This window comes from Garra rufa, chromosome 3 (assembly GCF_049309525.1).
Source record: "Garra rufa chromosome 3, GarRuf1.0, whole genome shotgun sequence".
Classification (NCBI taxonomy): domain Eukaryota; kingdom Metazoa; phylum Chordata; class Actinopteri; order Cypriniformes; family Cyprinidae; genus Garra; species Garra rufa.
Window position 1 is genome coordinate 6,239,472 of NC_133363.1, and position 19,886 is coordinate 6,259,357.

A 19,886-nucleotide genomic window follows, 5' to 3' on the forward strand; every position below is an offset into this window, starting at 1 on the left:
ATACTTCTTTTTCACTTGAGAAAGCAATATCATGGCTAGAGGACTTGTATTTAAAATGGAATCAAGAGATTGGAGTTAAAAACGTCTTAATTATGAATTTGTTTCTTACAAACACACAATTTTTCATTTGACAAGATGTTAATTGATGGTCTGGAGTGGTGTGGTTATTTGTGGACTATTGTGAAGTTTTTATCAGCTGTTTGGACTCTCGTTCTGACGGCACCCATTCACTGCAGTGGATCCATTGACAAGCAAGCCACTCTTTCATTTTTATGAGAGTTTGAGTTTTATTTTCTGCAAACTTTTTTCATGCTTGTCAAGATGCTACTCCTACAGTAACTGACAGGTGCTTACACTCTCAAAAATAAAGGTGCTTCAAAGGTTCTTCACAGCAATGCCATAATAGATCCATTTTTGGTTCCACCAAAAAACATTCAGTCAAAGGTTTTTGAAAGGACCATCTCTTACCTTTTTAAAAACTATAGAGCCTTCTTTTGCCACAAAGAACCTTTTGTAAAACAGAAAGGTTCCTCAGATGCTAAAGGTTCTTTATGGATCCATAAGCAGCTTTATTTTTAAGAGTGTATGGGTAAACATTCCCAAAGAAGTTTTTGCTGATCTAACGTTTGAGGCTGTGTTTGAATTGACTTTTTTGATACATACAACCCTTACCTTAGGAATACCTTTATATAATAGTTCACCCCAAAAATTAAATTAGCTGAAAAAGTACTCACCCTCAGGTCATCCAAAATATAGATGAGTTTGTTTCTTTAAACAAAGAGATTTGGAGAAATTTTGTATTGCATCACTGGCTCACCAAGAGGTCCTATGCAGTGCATGGGTGCCATCAGAATGAGAGTCTAAAAAGCTGACAAAAACATCACAATAATTCAGACCATACCGCTCCAGTCCATCAGTTAACATCTTGTAAAGAAACAAATTCATCATTAAGACCTTTTTAACTTTGGATTGTTTTTTGTGACTTAAAGAACAATATTTTACCCAAAAATGGAAATTTGCTGACAATGTAATCACTAGAGGTCGACCGATATTGGTTTTTACCGATACCGATAGCTAGGTTGGACCACGCTGGCCGATACCGATTAATTAACCGATAGTTTTTGAAAATGGATATTGAAGGCCAACTAAAATAGTGCTCTACTATTTAAAAAAATGAATACTAAACCATACTTTGTAAATGAATAAAAATATTAATATTAATTATAAATTGATCATTAAAGTTATTTCATAGTTCATTAATGTTAACAAAATGAACTTCGAAATTTAACAATATATCAGTAAATGTTGAAATTAACACTCTAACAAGGAACAACACTTCTATTCTACAGCTTTCATCAATCTTAGTTGATGTTACAAATGGGCTCATTGTAAAGGGGTGGGAATCTTTAAATTTTAACATTTTTTTATTATATAAGCAGGCTGCTTTTTAAAATAATTACTTATTTAAAATGAGTGTTCTTTAAGTGTCGGCAAGTTTACAGAAATAGTTTTTTTCTTTTTCGTTTGATTATTACTGATGAGATCAGACAGAGGCGGCTTTAACAGGCTGCATTCAAACGAATGCACAGATCTATTTCGATGTATCAGATGTTTTGTCCTGCTCTGAAAACATAACTGACTGTGTGTACATCAGTTTCGTATAAAAGTATTTGAAAATCCAAGTGCATTTAACTGCATCTGCAATCAAGCTTTTTAGGACGGACAAACACAAAGAGCAATTGAAAGTCTGTCAGTGCATCTAAGTACTGCATTATAAACGGCAGAAATGAAGGCACATGTAAAGTCAAAAACTGCGATTGATAGCTCACACTGTCAAACAATACACACTTAGCTCACTGTGGAAATTCTGTGCAATGAAGCCAGCCGCGTTTCTGGCGCGCACGCGTGCCATATGCGGGAAAAACACACGCTCATTGAAGAGAGGATTGCGTCGGAGAATCTATTTTTCACCCACCCTTTAATGAAACCGAACAAAAGTGCAGCGCTGTGTTGCGCGGACAACTTGCAGGTAACACACACACAGGACGCGTTGTTTAGTTCAAGCATAAATCTAAAACAGTTTATTTAATCACCAAACGGGCAAATGTTTACTTCAAGAATGATCAAAAAAGCGGCAAAGGTTAGTTTAAGCATGAAACGGAAAGAGAAAGTGCGATCTATATTGCAGCTATATTCAGAAACAATTTCTTTTCTGTTTTACATTTATGTTAAAATATTATTTGTTTTTGTTTTGTTTTGTTTCAGTTTAATATGTTAATTACGAAAGAAGTTTGTGTAATTTGTAAATGTCATAAAGGACGTGGTATGAATTGGACGGCAATACGCCAGGAGAATTGGAGAGGGTCAGACACAATTTTTGACAACTTCGTACGTTTTTATTTGTGGAAAATCCCTTCTTTAACGAATTTCGTTTTGTATTATTTTTATCTTCATTTTTAATAGATATTTTTGTTGATCAGTTATTAAAATCAAATAGGAACAGGAAAATGGCATTGTGAAATAAAGCGCGTAACAAGATGCAAACTCACCATGCTTTAACGGCCTGAAGAAAAGGCTAAAACATAAATTATAGCTCTGTATTAAGCATACAGACTTAATTAGAGCTACAGAAATACAAATAGTTTGCTTAAATGCACAATACTCAATTTTCCAGCACAGGGTCAAGTCTTTATGAACGATGTAGGAAAGATGTGTAATGTAAAACTATGGCGCGCTGTGACTGATTTTGTCGGCTGAATGAACACAGTTTGCTTTCTCATGTCTTTACACCTGCAACTTTGCTGGCTAAGAATATGAACAGCTGGATATAAATCAATACAAATATATGGTAACAATCCTGGCATTAAACATTGGTCTAGGGCTTAATCTCTCATACTCCATGACAGCAGAGCGTGAGCCGCTTCAGCAAAGAACGCAACCCGGAAAAACTATCGGCAAGGATTTTTGCCGATAACCGATAGTTCGGCCAATCAACTATCGGTGCCGATTAATCGGCAAAACCGATACATCGGTCGACCTCTAGTAATCACCCTTCCAAGATATAGATGAGTTTGTTTTTTCAATCGAACAGATTTTAAGAAATTTAGTATTACATCACTTGCTCACCAATGGGTACTCTGCAGTGAATGGGTGCCATCAGAATCAGAGTCCGTATAGCTGATAAAAACATCACAGTAATCCACACCACTCCAGTCCATCAATCTTGTGAAGTGAAAACCTGTAAGCTTTTTCAGATTGCTGCTTTCAGCTAAAATATGAGTGTATAATCCATGATAATGCTCCACCTAATGAAAAAGTAAAAAAAAAAAGGCAAAATCATATTTGTTTAGATCTGGGGGTTTTTTTTATCAGCTGTTTAGACTCTCATTCTGATGGCACCCATTCACTGCAGAGGATCTATTTCTTTCTTTATTATGAGAGTTTATTTTCTCTGCAAACTTTTTCCATGCTCCAAGATGATATCATATTTGTTTAGATCTGTTTTGCTTGAATTGTGCATATTTCTCTAGTTAAAAATGTTTTTTACACATATGCTTTTTGCTTCACAAGATGTTAATTGATGGACTGAAGTGGTGTGGATTACTTGTGGACTATTGTGATGTTTTTATCGGCACCCATTCACTGTAGGGCATCCATTTCTTTCTTTATTATGAGAGTTTATTTTCTCTGCAAACTTGTTTCATGCTTGTCTAGATTCTACCCCTACAGTAACTGACAGGTGCTTATGGGTAAATCTTCCAAAAGCGGCAGAAGTTTTTGCTGACCTCACCAAATCAGAATAGTCCTTTTCTCAGCACAGCAGCCAGCTGCTTCATTTGTTATTGTTTACAAGGAATCCTCCTCTGAATATCTGGAAGTGTCTGACTAAGCACCGCACTAATAATGCATGAAGCCACTGAAGCTGAATAAATGTTTTAAACCTCGTCGGAGGAAACCACTTTTCAGTTAGAAAATGAAAGGAAAGCGAGTCGATGGCCGCATTGTGAATGTGACATTTATTGGCAAGCCGTAACGGAAGCGAGGAAACGTTTAGGAAGTCGAGTACGTTTCGGAGAGGATATTGTACTTCAGTCTCTGATAAAAGTTAATGTCTCGATAAATCTGTTTTTGTTTGTTCAGGAGTTGTTTTGTCACCTTCGTATGAACGTATTATGTGTTTAATGGCCGTGACCTGCCCGGTGTCTCAGGACTCAAAGTGCTGACCGCGTGCTGGAACGCAACAGGAAGCCCACACAGGAAACGGCCGCAGCATTGTTGCTCCAAGCCAAAACAGCCTTCTCCGTTCCTTCGGGAATTCTGCCGCTCCCTCAGTGTTGTTTCAGGGTTTCAGGAGCGTGTCGTGTTTCGCCTCGGCAGTGCGGCCCACCAGGGCAAAACTATCCTTTTTTGTCTAGTGATTGTTGTGGGGTTGCTGCCAGAAAAGGATGTTATTCTTCATAGAGTGACGACGTGCTTTTTTAGCACTTGATGCTGTGGCGTGTGGCGGTACATATTTTTCATTTGGACTTTCCGAAATGCGCAATAAGACGCCCTGGATCATTATTTATAGATGTAAAAATCATTGTTTGTTTCATTGCATAACTATCCATCAGTCATTTTCTGCAGCTGTTGACGAAATGTCTCGTACAAATTATTTTCAGACTCCTCCTTCAGATATTTTTATCATGCATTGCATTGCAACATTATGATGCATGTTTCAATCAAATGCATCATGACATTGCTTTTCCTGAGTCTGTGGAGCAGATTACAGTTGTTGTAAGTTTGCATAATCTGTCTGTGTGCTCTGTGCAGTGATTCAGATATTTTGTCATTGCTGAAACATGAGAATGTGGGCTTACAAAGTATCTGTTTTGCAACTTCTGCTTATATTTGTCATACGTATCCTCTTTTAAGGAAAGGAGATCATCCGTAAAAAGTGTTGTTTTTTTTGCTGCCTCAAATAAGAACGGTATGTAACCAGAGCGTGATGCAATTCGGCCACATCTCTTTTTCGAGTCAAATCGTCATGAGTTATGTTACGTGGAAAATGTGAGTAGGAGTTGAAGAACGAGTCAATAAATAAAAAAAAGCAGAAGAGCTCATTTAACTTGTGAACTTTGTAGACGGCAGTGTGGCAGAAATCCATTTTCTTATTTGAAATTAGTTTTAATATTTTATCAGTGTAAATTTACTGTTACACATTGCGAACGGTGGGGTGAAATGATCTTTTGAGTGATTTACACCTGCAGGCACTTCATTACACTACACTGTGAATCTCCTCTTTGTGGATCTTATATTAGCATAGGAGAGATATTAAACCATTTGTGATTAGACAGTTCATCACAGCCTTGCATTTTGAACATTATAGCACCCTGAGCTCCATATTCAGAGAAATTGTAATCTTAGAGCTGTAATTAATAGGCAGGTAATATAAAACTAATATATAAGATTTAAGTAGGAGAAATAGCAATTTATTATTTATACTTGCAAGTCGTGAATATTCAATTACCAGTAAATCAGTTTAATGTGAGTAAGATGAGGTAATTGTGTTAGTGTGGGAGATAATATACAAAGTCTTGATCAATCCATTTGGATTTGAAAACAAAATTAAAGGAATAGTTCATCCAAAATTATAATTTGTCATCATTTACTAGGGATGTAACGGTATCAAAACTTCACGGTACGGTAATACCTCGGTACGGTATTTATTGAATCATTTACAGGAAAAACAAAACTAATGAAGAGACTCGAAAAAAGTGCCAGAAGTGTTTATTAAACAGTTTACATGAACACTGAACATATCAATGGCATACAAATTAGCCATCTATCTGTAAACTTTGAAACAGAAACTTAAATTTTTCAATTTTAGTAACAAAAAATTATTAAAGCATGTAAAAAAACAGTCAAATCAGTTTAGCTGAATGAGTTGTCTGAATCTAGTTGTCTGCTTGAAATAAGATTTTTTTTCTTACCCCATTGGCAGATTATTTAGCTTGTTTTAAATAAAAACTCACTTAATTTTGACTTGTTTTTACTAAAAACAAGACAATAATTTTTACTTGTCTAGAAAATCCTTCTTGATTTAAGAATTTTTAGATATTTTGGCTGGAAACAAGACAAAATTCTAAGTAAGAAAAGCTTTTTTTGCAGTGCAGTAGGCTCTCATGCCTTTCTTTCGCATTACATCTTTATTAAAAACAATCCTTTAAAAGAACTTTTCTACCTGGACAAGTGCATCTATTATGTTGCCTAGTTTATTTAAAACTGCACCTTTCCTTATTTTAAACCTAGCCAAAAAGCCACGTGTTGACTGTGAAATTTATATGCATTTATGGTACATTTCCGTGTCATCTCTAATCCGTTAACATGGGTGCTGAAAAGAATATGTAACGCATACGCACTTCAGACGGAGCAGGTTCGACCATTTCCATCTCTTTTCCTTGCTGCTACAGTCTGTAGCGACAACAGACCGCAAAGGATGATGGCCACGCCTGGGCTGATGGGAAATGTAGTTCCCGCTACCTCCCGTTCGCTCCATTCGCCTGAGCAAACTTTTCTCAGAAGACCTATTGTTTTATCGAGTCATGCGACCACGGTAGTATCGAAAAAATTTGTTATTGCGGTATGACGGTATTTACAATACCGTTACATCCCTATCATTTACATGTTCTTTTAAAACTTTTGTGGAACATAAAATATTTTGATGAATGTCTATACTTTTTTCCTCTATACAGAAGTCAATAGCAGTGTTTGTTACGAGTTACAAGTTACTTTTTTCAAGTACTTTTTTCAGTTACTTTTCAAAAAAGTTTCCTTTATGCATTTAATCCCATTTTATTAAACAATGTCTTTGCTGCTGACCTTTGTTGATCCAATTCAACCATACTAATAAGCAAAACTTATTTTAGATTAACTAACATTTCTGCTTCTTTCTTCATTGCTAAAGTGCTAAACTTCCTTAATTTACTTTTCCTTCAGGCTTAGGCCTATTTATTTCACTTTTTGTTGTGAAAGAGCTTTACATTTGCTAAAAATCTAACTTTTTATATTAAAAACAAACAGACAAGCCCTGCCCAGATTTAAAAGTAATGCAAAAGTAACGTAACACATTACTTTCCATGAAAAGTAACTAAGTAACGTAATTAATTACTTTTTTTTTTTAGGGAGTAACGCAATATTGTAATGCATTACTTATTTCCCCAACACTGGTCAATGGTAAAGCCAAACTAAAATTAGAATAAATAAACTCATTCAGGTTTAAAATGACGTGAGGATGAGTTCTTTTTTGGGTGAACTGTCTCTTTAAATCTGTTGTGCATTTTGTTTTACTTATTTGTGACCCTGGACCACAAAACCAGTCTTAAGTCGCTGGGGTATATTTGTAGCAATAGCCAAAAATACATTGCATGGGTCAAAATTTTTGATTTTTCTTTTATGCCAAAAATCATTAAGAAATTAAGCAAAGTTCATGTTCCATGAAGATTTTTTGTAAAATTCCTACTGTAAACATATCAAAATGTAATTTTTGATTTGTAATATGCATTGTTAAGAATCTAATTTGGACAACTTTAAAGGTGATTTTCTCAGTCTTTTTGATTTTTTTGCACCCTCAGATTTCTGATTTCAAATAGATGTATCTCAGTCAAATATTGTCCTATCCTAACAAACCATACATCAATAGAAAGCTTATTTATTGAGCTTTCATATGATGTATAAATCTCAGTTTTGTCAAATTTAACCTTATGACTGGTTTTGTGGTCCAGGGTCACATTTAACTTTTTGTTGTGAAAGAGCTTTTACATTTGCTAAAAATCTAACTTTTTATATTAAAAACAGATTTAAAAGAAATGCAAAAGTACTGTAACACATTGCTTTCCATAAAATGTAACTAATAATGTAATTAGTTACTTTTTTTTAAGGGAGTAATGCAATATTGTAATACATTACTTTGGGCTAAAATGAGAAAAAATAAACTCATTCGGGTTTAAAATGATGTAAGGATGAGAAAATGACAGAGTTCTTTTTTGGGGTGAACTGTCCCTTTAAATCTGTTGTGTGTTTTGTTTTACTCATTTAACTTTTTGTTGTGAAAGAGCTTTTACATTTGCTAAAAATCTAACTTTTTTATATTAAAAACAAACAAGCAAGCTCTGATTTAAAAGTAACACAAAAGTAATGCAACACATAACTTTCCATAAAAAGTAACTAAGTAACGTAATTAGTTACTTTTTTAGGGAGTAATGCAATATTGTAATGCATTACTTTCAAAAGTAGCTTTCCCCAACACTAGCATTAGAAGAAATAAACTCATTCAGGTCAGAGTGTCAGAGTTTTTTTCTTTTCTTTTTTTCAGGTGAACTGTCCCTTTAAATCTGTTGCATGTTTTGTTTTAAAGATTCGGTTGGAATTTTGCAAAAAATGTCACAGTTTCATGAGTCATTGAAAAATAGGAAGCTGATCAAAGGCGTGAAGAGAGCACAGGAAATGATATCATGTGCATTTCATTTTAGCTCTTTGTAGAAAGGGTGGGGGATATCCTCATTTTTATTAGGTAAGAAGTGGAAGAGTCACATGGCATGACTGAAACCAGACTGTCATCGTTACTGTGTATGAAGGCTGCTTTTAAAAAGTCTGCTTTTGAAGCTATGAAGTTCTGATGCCTAGATATGGCTAGATAGTTCTCAGACTCCATCCTTGTGAAAAAGATGTACACTTTAACATACTTTTAAAGCAATGTCTTGTAACAGAAATAATATACATAAATGCCAACTGAATGTTTTCAGCTGCTTAAATGCATGTTATTGGCAATTAAGTGACAATGTGTTATAGTTTATTTTAAATGCAGTTAGCTGAACTTTGCGTTTTTGACCTTCTTAAGTATAGCTCTATAAATAAGTACATGATGAAAAGTAATAATGAAGTTGCAATTTAATGCATTTAAAATGCAATCTGAAAACGACTAAAAGCTCTATATTATGTGTGCCAGGCCAGTAGTTGCCAATGCCACTTTGTAACGTTGTAGTATGCATATGCATGCACATGACAAATTGACATTTTTTGCATAGAGACGATAAGTTAGTTCCAAAAGTTTGTGTTTTCAGGCCATTAAAACACTGTTGTTGTGTAAATGAATGGTCAAAATGCATAAAATATTTTTTTAGTTAAAAATGTTGTGTAGAGACAGCCCCTTAGTATTCTTTTTTCAGCATAAGACCATTATAATTTAAATGTACACTACCAGTCAAATTTGTTTTTTGAAGAAATCTCTTCTGCTTAAATTTTAAAAATATTTTTAACTTATTTAAATAACTGTTTTCTGTTTGAATAGATTTTAAAATATAATTTATTCCTGTGATTTTAAAGCTTAATTTTTATTATTTACATTATTACTCCAGTCATGTAATCCTTCAGGAGTCATTCTAATATGCTGATTTGCTCCTCAAAAACATTTATTATTATGTTGAAAACAGCTGAGTTGAATTTTTTTTTTCAGGTTTCCCTAATGAATAGGCTAGAAAGTTCATTTATCTGAAATCCTCATATCATCACTTTGGATTAATTTAAAGCATCCTTGATAAATAAAAGTATTGATTTCTATGATTTCCTTTCACTAAAAAAAAAATATATATATATTCTGACTCCAAGCTTTAGAATGGTAAAGTTTTTATTTCACATAAATGCTTTGGCTCTTTCTATTAATCAAATAATTCTGAAAAAACAAAAACAAATAATAATAATAAAAAATGTTTCTTGAACAAAAAAAAAAACAGCATTTTAGAATGATTTCTGAAGGATTGCGTGACACTGAAGACTGGAGTAATGATGCTAAAAAATTAGTTTTAATCAAAGGAATAAATTATATTTTAAAATATATTCAAATAGAAAGCAGTTATTTTTAAATAGTAAAAATATTTAAAAAAAATTGGATAAATAAATGCAGGCTTGGTGAGCAGAAGAGACTTCTTTAAAAAACAAAAAAAAACTTACTGTTCAAAATATCATTTAGTTCACGTTCAATAAAATTAAGTGCACTATAGTCTTTGTTCCATTCATGTTTGTTGCATAAACGGAGCATGATGAAGTACATATCAACGTTTAATGTTGGCGGTTTGTTAAACCCAAACTCATTAGCCTATTAATCAGTCTGTTGGTCTGATTTAAAGTCACGTTACGAAATATGAACAGAAGAAAAGCAGGTTCAAGCTCATAAACTTCTCAACCTGTCTAGGTCAAATTTTACTTTTAAGACTTTAGGATTATTCAAGATTTTTCTGCATTGTGTTTGCTAAGCACATAATGTGAAATTAATTAAATAAATAAATAAAATCTCACTCATCATAATATTAAGGGGCCCTATGATTTCCGCGAATGGAATTGCGGAATGCAGTCATAAAAACGGAATTTACTGCAATGAAAGAAAACAAAACAAGTAAATTTACTTAAATTTTTGCATGCATATTTTTAAATAAAATTCAAGTATGGAATTAAGTCAAATCTACTTAAAATTAAGTAAAAATTGCAGAGGAAAGCGGTTGATGGGTAATTTCGACTTAATTATTTTAAGTTTACCCTGCAGTCCTCAAGTACAATTCACTCAGCCAGAGATTGCAAACTTTACTCAAACATCATAGCACTGAAAAAATGCCATTAAAGCATGTGGTTTACTTACAAACATGTAAGCAAGCAAGTAGACAGCTCCTTATTGTTTTTTAAGGTTATATGTTGACTCAGTGTAGTTACTAACCAAACGGACACAGAGACCTCAAAACTTGGCAAATGACACACAACGATGGTAACAATCAGAGAATAGTTTTTGAGTACTAATGGGTCATTTTGAGTAGAAAATTAAATCTAGATGTTACAAAACAGCAAGCTACTTAACCTAACAACAAAAGCACCCACAAACCAGTGTAAATACATCTCGAAAACAGCAAAAAAGTTAACCTTTTTATTTTTAATTATGCCCAAGTGCGTGATGGGAACAACGGGATCATGACTTTGATATTTACTTAAACAATCTTAGCAAAAATAACAAACAATTGCAAGCAAAAGATACTTATAAGTTGAAAATTTAAATTCTACAAGCTTAAATTGAGTATTAATATTGAAATTACTCTTTTTTTATTCTTGCCTGAACAAAATAATTTTATCAGTGTGTATAATGTGGAATGTCATGGAATTTGACAACTTTGAAAGAATTAATCAAAAGTAGACTATTACACTTAAATCAAATCATGATACGGACTAGTATGTGTGATTATTAACTTTCTAGATTAGATTAGCATATACCACTGATCAATTGATCATCAGCTAGATCTGATCTTGCACAGATTTAGCTCATTCTTTAAATCGCATTGGTAATGTACAGAAGGCAGTGCGGATGCTGTAGGTTTCTAAAGGCAGGTATTTTTGTCAATCACCTTATTTTTGTCTTTTTTTTTTTATACTGTGCTACCTCACCCTCGCTCTTGCTGGCCAAGTTTGTGTCATGCTGGGATGAATGACCATGACCGGTGGCTCATGAGCTCAGGAGAAAAAACGTCACCCATAATGTCAGCATTTTCCGCTTCTCAGCTACATCGTCACCTGATTGTTGGAGCTATGATTCGCTCTGCGACACGCTGCTTTCTATTACCGCCAGTGATGATAAGACCGCAGATGACTGCGGAGGTAAATGTGGGGCTGATGTTTCCGTCTTCTCTAGAGCTAAGAAGCGATTGAAATTCGAGATGTTCAAGCAATGTGGATGTAATCAAATTAAATTTCTGTTTGAAATTTAAAAACAAACCTCTAAAAAAAGAAATCTTCTTCCAGATACCCTAGTAGTGTTATCCAGAGAGGTTTTGTTTTTTTCAATAATATTTTTTTCTTCCTTTAAACAATAGAGCTTCCTAAAAAGTGAAAGTACAAAGTTTTGTTTTTCTGTTGTGTGTAAAGAAGAAAATCTGAGAGATGAAGTTAAAGTAATGTTAGATATGATATTAGGGAGGTTTTTAGTTCTATTACTCTAGAAAAATACAGTGAAAATAGGATACAATGTATTGTGTTAATATAAAGGAATTTTTCACAGGAGTTTGGCCTTTTCATTTTTTTTTTCTTTTGCATAGTTTCAACTTTATTAACTTATTTATTTGTATGTACTTTTATCTCCACTTTGTAAACGTTATAATATATCATGAATGCAATTCAGGAAAATAGATCATAATTTAGATGGAGAAAAGCTGAAATGTATTCAACAATTTTCATATTTTATTATTATTTATTTGATATATTGTCATCAAGTTTTCCTGCCAAATTACTATAACCATAATGTGAAAAGTGTCTTCCTTAAAGTAATACAATATTATTAATTAAAATTCTGTTTACAGAATGCACATATTGATGAAGTTTAAAATTCTGAATTTTTGTCTAGTTTTTTCTTTCTTTTCCTTTCTTTCTTTTTTTTTCTTAATATCTCGATCTATTAATTCCAAAGACTCATGAATTAAAATCAACCTAATTGACTTTTTTAAATCTTGTCCAGTCATTAATGCCTAGGGATAAGATTTAAAAAGGGAATTAGGTTGATTATAATTGATTTCAGCTGATTTTAAAGACCTGAAGAAATCGTTATGAAATGTATTGTTTTTCCCAAATTCCGTTTTATTTTGTCCAAATTCCATTTTTATTCTTTACTCCTTTTTAAAGGCTAAATTGGATATTATTAATCCAAAAAACATGTTTAATTAAGTAAAATAATGAGACTTAAAAATTCTGGTTATCAAATGAAAGCATAAATACATTAATTTCATTTATCTTTTAATTGCTAATATTTAAACTTTATTTAATTTAAATTAAAACGTGGAAGAAATGTTGTGTGATTGTTCCTTAAATAAGTTTTAATAATTTTAGTAGTAGTAATAGTATGTACATTCTTCTAAACAATAGTAATACATTTCTGGCACAATGTCTTCAAGTTAAATCAAACTTTTATTTTAGTAGTAAACAAAACCTTGCTTCTGCACCATTCATTCATATAGAGACAGAAATGCCGGATTCATATTTAGAAAGTTAATAATCACAGATACTAGTCCGTATCATGATTTGATTTAAGTGTAATAGTCTACTTTTGATTAATTCTTTCAAAGTTGTCAAATTTCATGACATTCCACATTATACACACTGATAAAATTATTTTGTTCAGGCAAGAATAAAGAATAATAAAAAAAAAGAGAGTAATTTCAATATTAATACTCAATTTAAGCTTGTAGAATTTAAATTTTCAACTTATAAGTATCTTTTGCTTGCAATTGTTTGTTATTTTTGCTAAGATTGTTTAAGTAAATATCAAAGTCATGATCCCGTTGTTCCCATCACGCACTTGGGCATAATTAAAAATAAAAAGGTTACATTTTTTGCTGTTTTCGAGATGTATTTACACTGGTTTATGGGTGCTTTTGTTGTTAGGTTAAGTAGCTTGCTGTTTCGTAACATCTAGATTTAATTTTCTACTCAAAATGACCCATTAGTACTCAAAAACTATTCTCTGATTGTTACCATCATTGTGTATCATTTGCCAAGTTTTGAGGTCTCTGTGTTCGTTTGGTTAGTAACTACACTGAGTCAACATATAACCTTAAAAAACAATAAGGAGCTGTCTACTTGCTTGCTTACATGTTTGTAAGTAAACCACATGCTTTAATGGCATTTTTTCAGTGCTATGATGTTTGAGTAAAGTTTGCAAACTCTGGCTGAGTGAATTGTACTTGAGGACTGCAGGGTAAACTTAAAATAATTAAGTCGAAATTACCCATCAACCGCTTTCCTCTGCAATTTTTACTTAATCTTAAGTAGATTTGACTTAATTGCATACTTGAATTTTATTTAAAAATATGCATGCAAAAACTTAAGTAAATTTACTTGTTTTGTTTTCTTTCATTGCAGTAAATTCCGTTTTTATGACTGCATTCCGCAATTCCATTCGCGGAAATCATAGGGCCCTAAATATTATGATGAGTGAGTTTTTATTTATTTATTTATTTATTTAATTTCACATTATGTGCTTAGCAAACACAATGCAGAAAAATCTTGAATAACCCTAAAGTCTTCATTGTAAAATTTGACCTAGACAGGTTGAGAAGTTTATGAGCTTGAACCTGCTTTTCTTCTGTTCATATTTCGTAACGTGACTTTAAATCAGACCAACAGACTGATTAATAGGCTTTTCAGGGAAATAAGAAAAACACCTGAACATCATGTTCTACCAAACTAGTTGTGGTTGGCTCAAACTGGAAACCTGTGTGAGATGTGTCTGCGGAGGTGTGTCTCCAGGGCCGAACACGGAGCCTAATCCTGAAGACGAGAGCTCTTTAGCAAGACTGTGGCTTAAGTGATCACACTGGAATGCTGTTGCTATGGCACACTGTGAGCACATTACAAATGAGAAAGGCAACCCCGTAGCCTCAAAGTAGGTGTTTTTGCCTTGTTTACATGCTGCTTTTTTGTTAAATAGAGCCAGAAATACTCTGAATAGATCAGTGGTCAAACTATGATCTGTTGGTCACCTCAAAACGACTTCATTTTTTAAATACCAGTGTGGATGAAATGCTGTTTAACAGGTTTCCATTGCTGTCAGTGTACTGACACGCTCTGACAGCATTCAATATGTGCAAAAAATAACCTATATCATTCTGACATTGTTTTCTCATGTTTGAAGACTTGGTTGATGTTTTTCTAATGTTAGGAAACCTCCAGCTGCATGTCACAAAGCTGGAGACAAATATGTAGCTTGTCTTCACTCTTAAAGGATAACTATTGCCAAAATGCAACCTGGGCTGTTTTTTTTTTACTGTAAACGAGACGCTTATATCTAAAAGCATAATTACGACAAACGAGCCGTTTTTGAGATTGACCGTGATTTAGTTTTGTGGTCAATGGCCGGTGAATGGGAGTACTAGGGGCATAACTTTGAGCGCATCAAAATCAATATTTTTACAACACTAAGAAGGCTCGACACACCATGACACTTTGCTCGAAGTATCGCCTGGGTCTCTACATATGAACTCCAGCATTGAGAACATTGTTTGTGTACACAGAGTTTACTAAAATGAAAGGTTTTGAACAACTCACTCACACTGTTTGAGTTTCCGCTCGCAGCCGTCTTGCCAGTCAAGAAGTGTCGATCTCAAGAAGTGTCGGTTCAATGAACCTTTCCATTGCACAACGAGTCTTCTTTAGATTATTAAAATTATTTTGCACTATGAAAAACCAGTTCTTTTAAGAGCTGTTTCCATAAATGGACGAAATGTTCTATGGCATTGCTGTGAAAACCTCATTTTGGAACCTTTATTTTTAAAGAATGTTGGGAAAAATATATTTCAACTGAAAATGCCGAAACGAAACTTAGAACCAAAAGTAACAAATTGTCTCCCACATGTTCTTATTTTCAACTCTGTTTTCACCAAATCATCCGGTTCCACCCTCTTCTCCAGACCTCCACACCACAATCTCTTAGCCAAACATTTTTTGAAACAATGTCCTGTTCTGTTTTTAATATTGGTATCAGAGGAATTCATTATTTCCACATGATTTCATAGCAAATCTGAAAGGTTATTTCTCTGAAACAAACTTTAAATAACAATGTGAGCACTCTTAGTGGTTTATATTGGCCTGCTTGAAACAGTAAACCCGTAAAAAGTTGTGAGATTTACGTATTGCAACTATAACTGTTAGGCTACTTGATGAAGAACAGACTTTGCATTGTTACCAAGCAGAAAAAAGTTGTCATCCACTAAAAATTTTAAATTATTGATACGTAATTTTTTCTTGTTGTGAGTAGTTCTGAGTAAAACTCCTCCAATGCGTCAGTTAGGGTGGATAGCGTGTCTTCAGCTCCATGGGTGTGTTTAGTTCAGTAAGAAGTACACTGCCCAAGGGAATCAGCCATTTATAGTGCTGGTGCATTGACAAAATCATTCCTGGTTACAGAAAAATAGGCTACCTGGAACTTCCCAGAATCCACAAGGATGGAGTCAGCTGAGATAAATGGGAATGCTTTTGGGCAGCTTTATCCAGGTTTTGTAGCCCCTATTGTTTGCACGACAAAAAAAGAATAAACAAGAAGGGTATTGTTTATACAACAGTGTCATTGTTAAAAGGCAAAATTGATTTGATGGCACTAACACTTTCAGAGGAGAGCAAAAACTGAACTGAATTGAGCTGCTACTGTCTTATTTATCAATTATTATTCAATAATATGAATTATTGAATTAACCTAATTATTGACACGCTTGTCTTCTGTAGAGCTTTCATATAGCTGAACCTGATTTGTTTTATTGTTGACGCACTGAACTAAATTAAACCGAAGTATGACACTAGAATGGTCTTCTCTAAAGCTGTTTTATAGCCAAGTCCAATTTGTTTTATAATAGATGAACTTTGCAACACTGACACTGTTGTTGCGCAAAACCGAATCAACATTGAAGTAAATTGAGCTGAACAATGAAAACATTGTCTTTTGTGGAGCTACTTTATAGCTAAAACTAAAATAGTTTAATTGTATGAAATATGAAATGCATAATGTATTGATTTAGCAATATTTACATTTATATTTTCCTGTTTATTATTGTTTTGGCCACAAAACCTTAAGTTGCATTGGTATATTAGTAGCAAAATCCCAAAATACATTGTATTGGTCAGAATTATCCATTTTTCTTTTATGCCAAAAATCACACTGCAAAAAAAGCTTTTTCTACTTAGATTTTTTTTGTCTTGTTTCCAGCCAAAATATCTAAAAATTCTTAAAATCGAGAATGATTTTCTAGACATGTAAAAATTATTTTCTTGTTTTCAGAAAAAACAAGTAAAAAATTAAGTGTGTTTTTGCTTGAAACAAGCTAAATAAACTGCCAATGGGGTAAGAAAAATAATCTTGTTTTCTGTTTGAATTTATTTATTTATTTTTGCTTACCCCATTGGCAGATTATTGTTCTTGTTCTACTTAATTTTGACCTTTTTTTCTGAAAACAAGAAAATAATTTATACTCATCTAGAAAATCCTTCTTGATTTAAGAATTATTTATATATTTAGATATTGTGGCTGGAAACAAGACAAAAAAATTCTAAGTAAGACATTTTTTTGCAGTGCATTAGGATATTAAATAACGATAATGTTCTATGTAAATTTCCTACTGCAAATATATAAAAGCGTAATTTTTGGTTAGTAATATGCATTGCTAAGAACTTCATTTGGACAACTTTAAAGGCGATTTTCACAATATTATTTTTTTTTGCACCCTCAGATTTTATATTTTCAAATAGTTGTATCTCGTTTAAATATTGTCCTATCCCAAACCATAGATCAATGGAAAGCTTATTTATGCAGCTTTAAATTAAAAATTGACCCTTACGACTGGTTTTGTGGTCCAGGTTCACATATGTACTATATAGAGTGCTACATATTTGAAAATAACTTAACACCTATGCTTTAATGCAGCATTTTTCCAATCCTAACATTTAAGGTATCAAGGCCATGGCTAGTGGCCAAATTTTTGTTACAGTACACAGCATACTGATTTTCAGGTTCAAGCAACAAAGTTGCATTTGCATATTTTCAGTCTGTCATTCCTTCTCTATGCACATGCCAAGACATTGTCATGTCAATGTGTTCCTGTTGGTTAACATCAGCTTGCTTGCATAGAAATAGGTTGGTGTAGAGTCATAAAAAAGTTAAACAATAACATTATTCAGAGCAGCATTGCCAGATGGATGAGCTGACCTACTGACTTTTGCACAGTTTTGACTGTTTAGCCACTCCTCTTGCTTGTGATTTGTAAGGAAGTGTTTGAAATGACGTGGAGTTCTGTGTCGTTGTGAGCGTCTAAATTTGCAGAAATGCATGTTAAAATGCTCTTCAAGAATTATGCATTGCTTTGCTTCTCTCGACAGAGTGAATCCCACTCATCCTAAGGCTGATGATGTCCTCCAAGAGCAGCGCCTGAAACATGGACGACCCTTTAAAGGTTGACTGATTCTAGCTGACACCTTCATAACTATGCTGCGAGTCACTCGAGGCCTGATGGCCACAGTAGCCGCCAACAACAATTCCCCAACCCAATTCAGGGAATGATCAAACCGTGCCGTCCCGTCTAGGACATAGCATCAAGAGACCTCTTACATTACAGGTCAGTAGCAAAAATAAAGGCTTTTATGCAATCATTGTTCACTTCCAGAACAAATATTTACAGATAATTTACTCACCCACTTGTCATCCACATGTCTTTCTTTGTTCAGTCGTAAAGAAATTATGTTTCTTGAGGAAAACATTTCAGGATTTCTCTCCATATAGTGGACTTCTATGATGCCCCCGAGTTTAAACTTCCAAAATGCAGTTTAAATGCAGCTTCAAAGGCCTCTAAATGATTCCAGCCGAGCAAGAAGGGTCTTATCTAGCAAAATGATCTGTCATTTTCAAAACAAGCAAACAATTTATATACTTTTTAAACCTCGAAAGCTTGTCTTGTCTATGACTGCGTGAACTCTTTTCTGGTTCATGACGGTTAGGGTATGTCGAAAAACTCCCATCTCGTTTTCTTCCCCAACTTCAAAATCATCCTACATTGCTCTAGAAGTACTGACCCAGTGTTTACGAAGTGAACATGCAAAGGAGATCAAACGCCCTTCACAAAAAAAGGTTAAACAGCGATGTAGGACGATTTTGAAGTTGGGGGGAAAAAACAAGATGGGAGTTTTTCAACATACCCTAACTGTATTGAACCAGATTACACAGACTACATAAGTGCATCGCAGAGATGGAACAAGGCGAGCATTTGAGGTTAAAAAGTATATAAGTTGTCAGTTTGTTTCGAAAATGACTACATAAGATCGTTTAGAGCCATTTGAAGCTGCATTTTGAAAGTTCAAACTTGCGGGCACCATTGAAGTCCATTTTATGGAGATAATTCCTGAAATGTTTGCCTCAAGAAACATAATTTCTTTACCACTGAAGAAAGAAAGACGTGAATTTCTTGGATGACAAAGGGGTGAGTAAATTATCTGTAAATTGTTGTGCTGGAAGTGAGCTTCTCCTTTCAGTTGACCTGTCATAACAACCCTAGTAAAATTTACTTGAAATTACAACTTAAAACCTTCTTTAACAAATAATTGTTCATCAGCAGGGCAGCAGATACCCCAAATCCAATGGCATGGGTGAAGTTCTTCAAGAGACCTGGAGGCAATCTTGCCAGGTCTTACCAGCCAGGATCTATGATGTCCTTGGCCCCTACCAAGGGACTACTAAATGAGCCAGGACAGAACAGCTGCTTCCTCAACAGTGCAGTGCAGGTACGTGTTTAACCTAAAGCTAAGGAAACAGTTTCATGAGTGGGTTGTTTTACATTTGACATGCCTGGTTTTAAAAGTAATACTATTGTTTACTTAAAATAAATAGGCTTAAAAATGCAAGTCTAAATGAATTTAGTAAGTGAAATATTTATATACACACACACACACACACACACACATATATATATATATATATATATATATATATATATATATATTAGGGCCGGGACTCGATTAAAAAATTTAATCTAATTAATTAGAGGCTTTGTAATTAATTAATCGAAATTAATCGCATTTTAATCGCATATAAATATTTGACCTGAGAACAGTGAAAAGTATGTTTTTTTATATGGATTTTTAGTATACCATTGAATAATGACTGAATACATAAGCTTAAGCTTAAAATAAATATTGTTTATTTTTGTTCAACCAAGTCCAACAGACCAGTGCAATATTGCCATTAAGTGTAGCAATAGGCTCGATGTGCTACAGTGATATGCGAATTCCTTGTTGCATAGTTTGCACACAACCATGCTCTTATCGACGCTTCCATCCATTCCTTTTTT

The 19,886-nt window shown here is 33.7% G+C and overlaps 1 protein-coding gene across 2 annotated transcripts in view; it reads left to right on the forward strand.

Moving 5' to 3' along the window:
* The window catches only part of usp53a (ubiquitin specific peptidase 53a), a 93,046-nt gene that overhangs the window by 3,635 nt on the left and 69,525 nt on the right, over positions 1-19,886 (forward strand). Inside the window, exons 2-3 of one of the 2 annotated variants that reach the window (XM_073836824.1) lie at positions 17,926-18,161; positions 19,152-19,320. In XM_073836824.1, the coding sequence (XP_073692925.1) occupies positions 19,177-19,320 (144 nt within the window). In that variant the 5' untranslated portion in view covers positions 17,926-18,161; positions 19,152-19,176. The remainder of the gene's footprint in view (positions 1-17,925; positions 18,162-19,151; positions 19,321-19,886) is intronic. The other variant, XM_073836822.1, reaches the window with a different exon arrangement.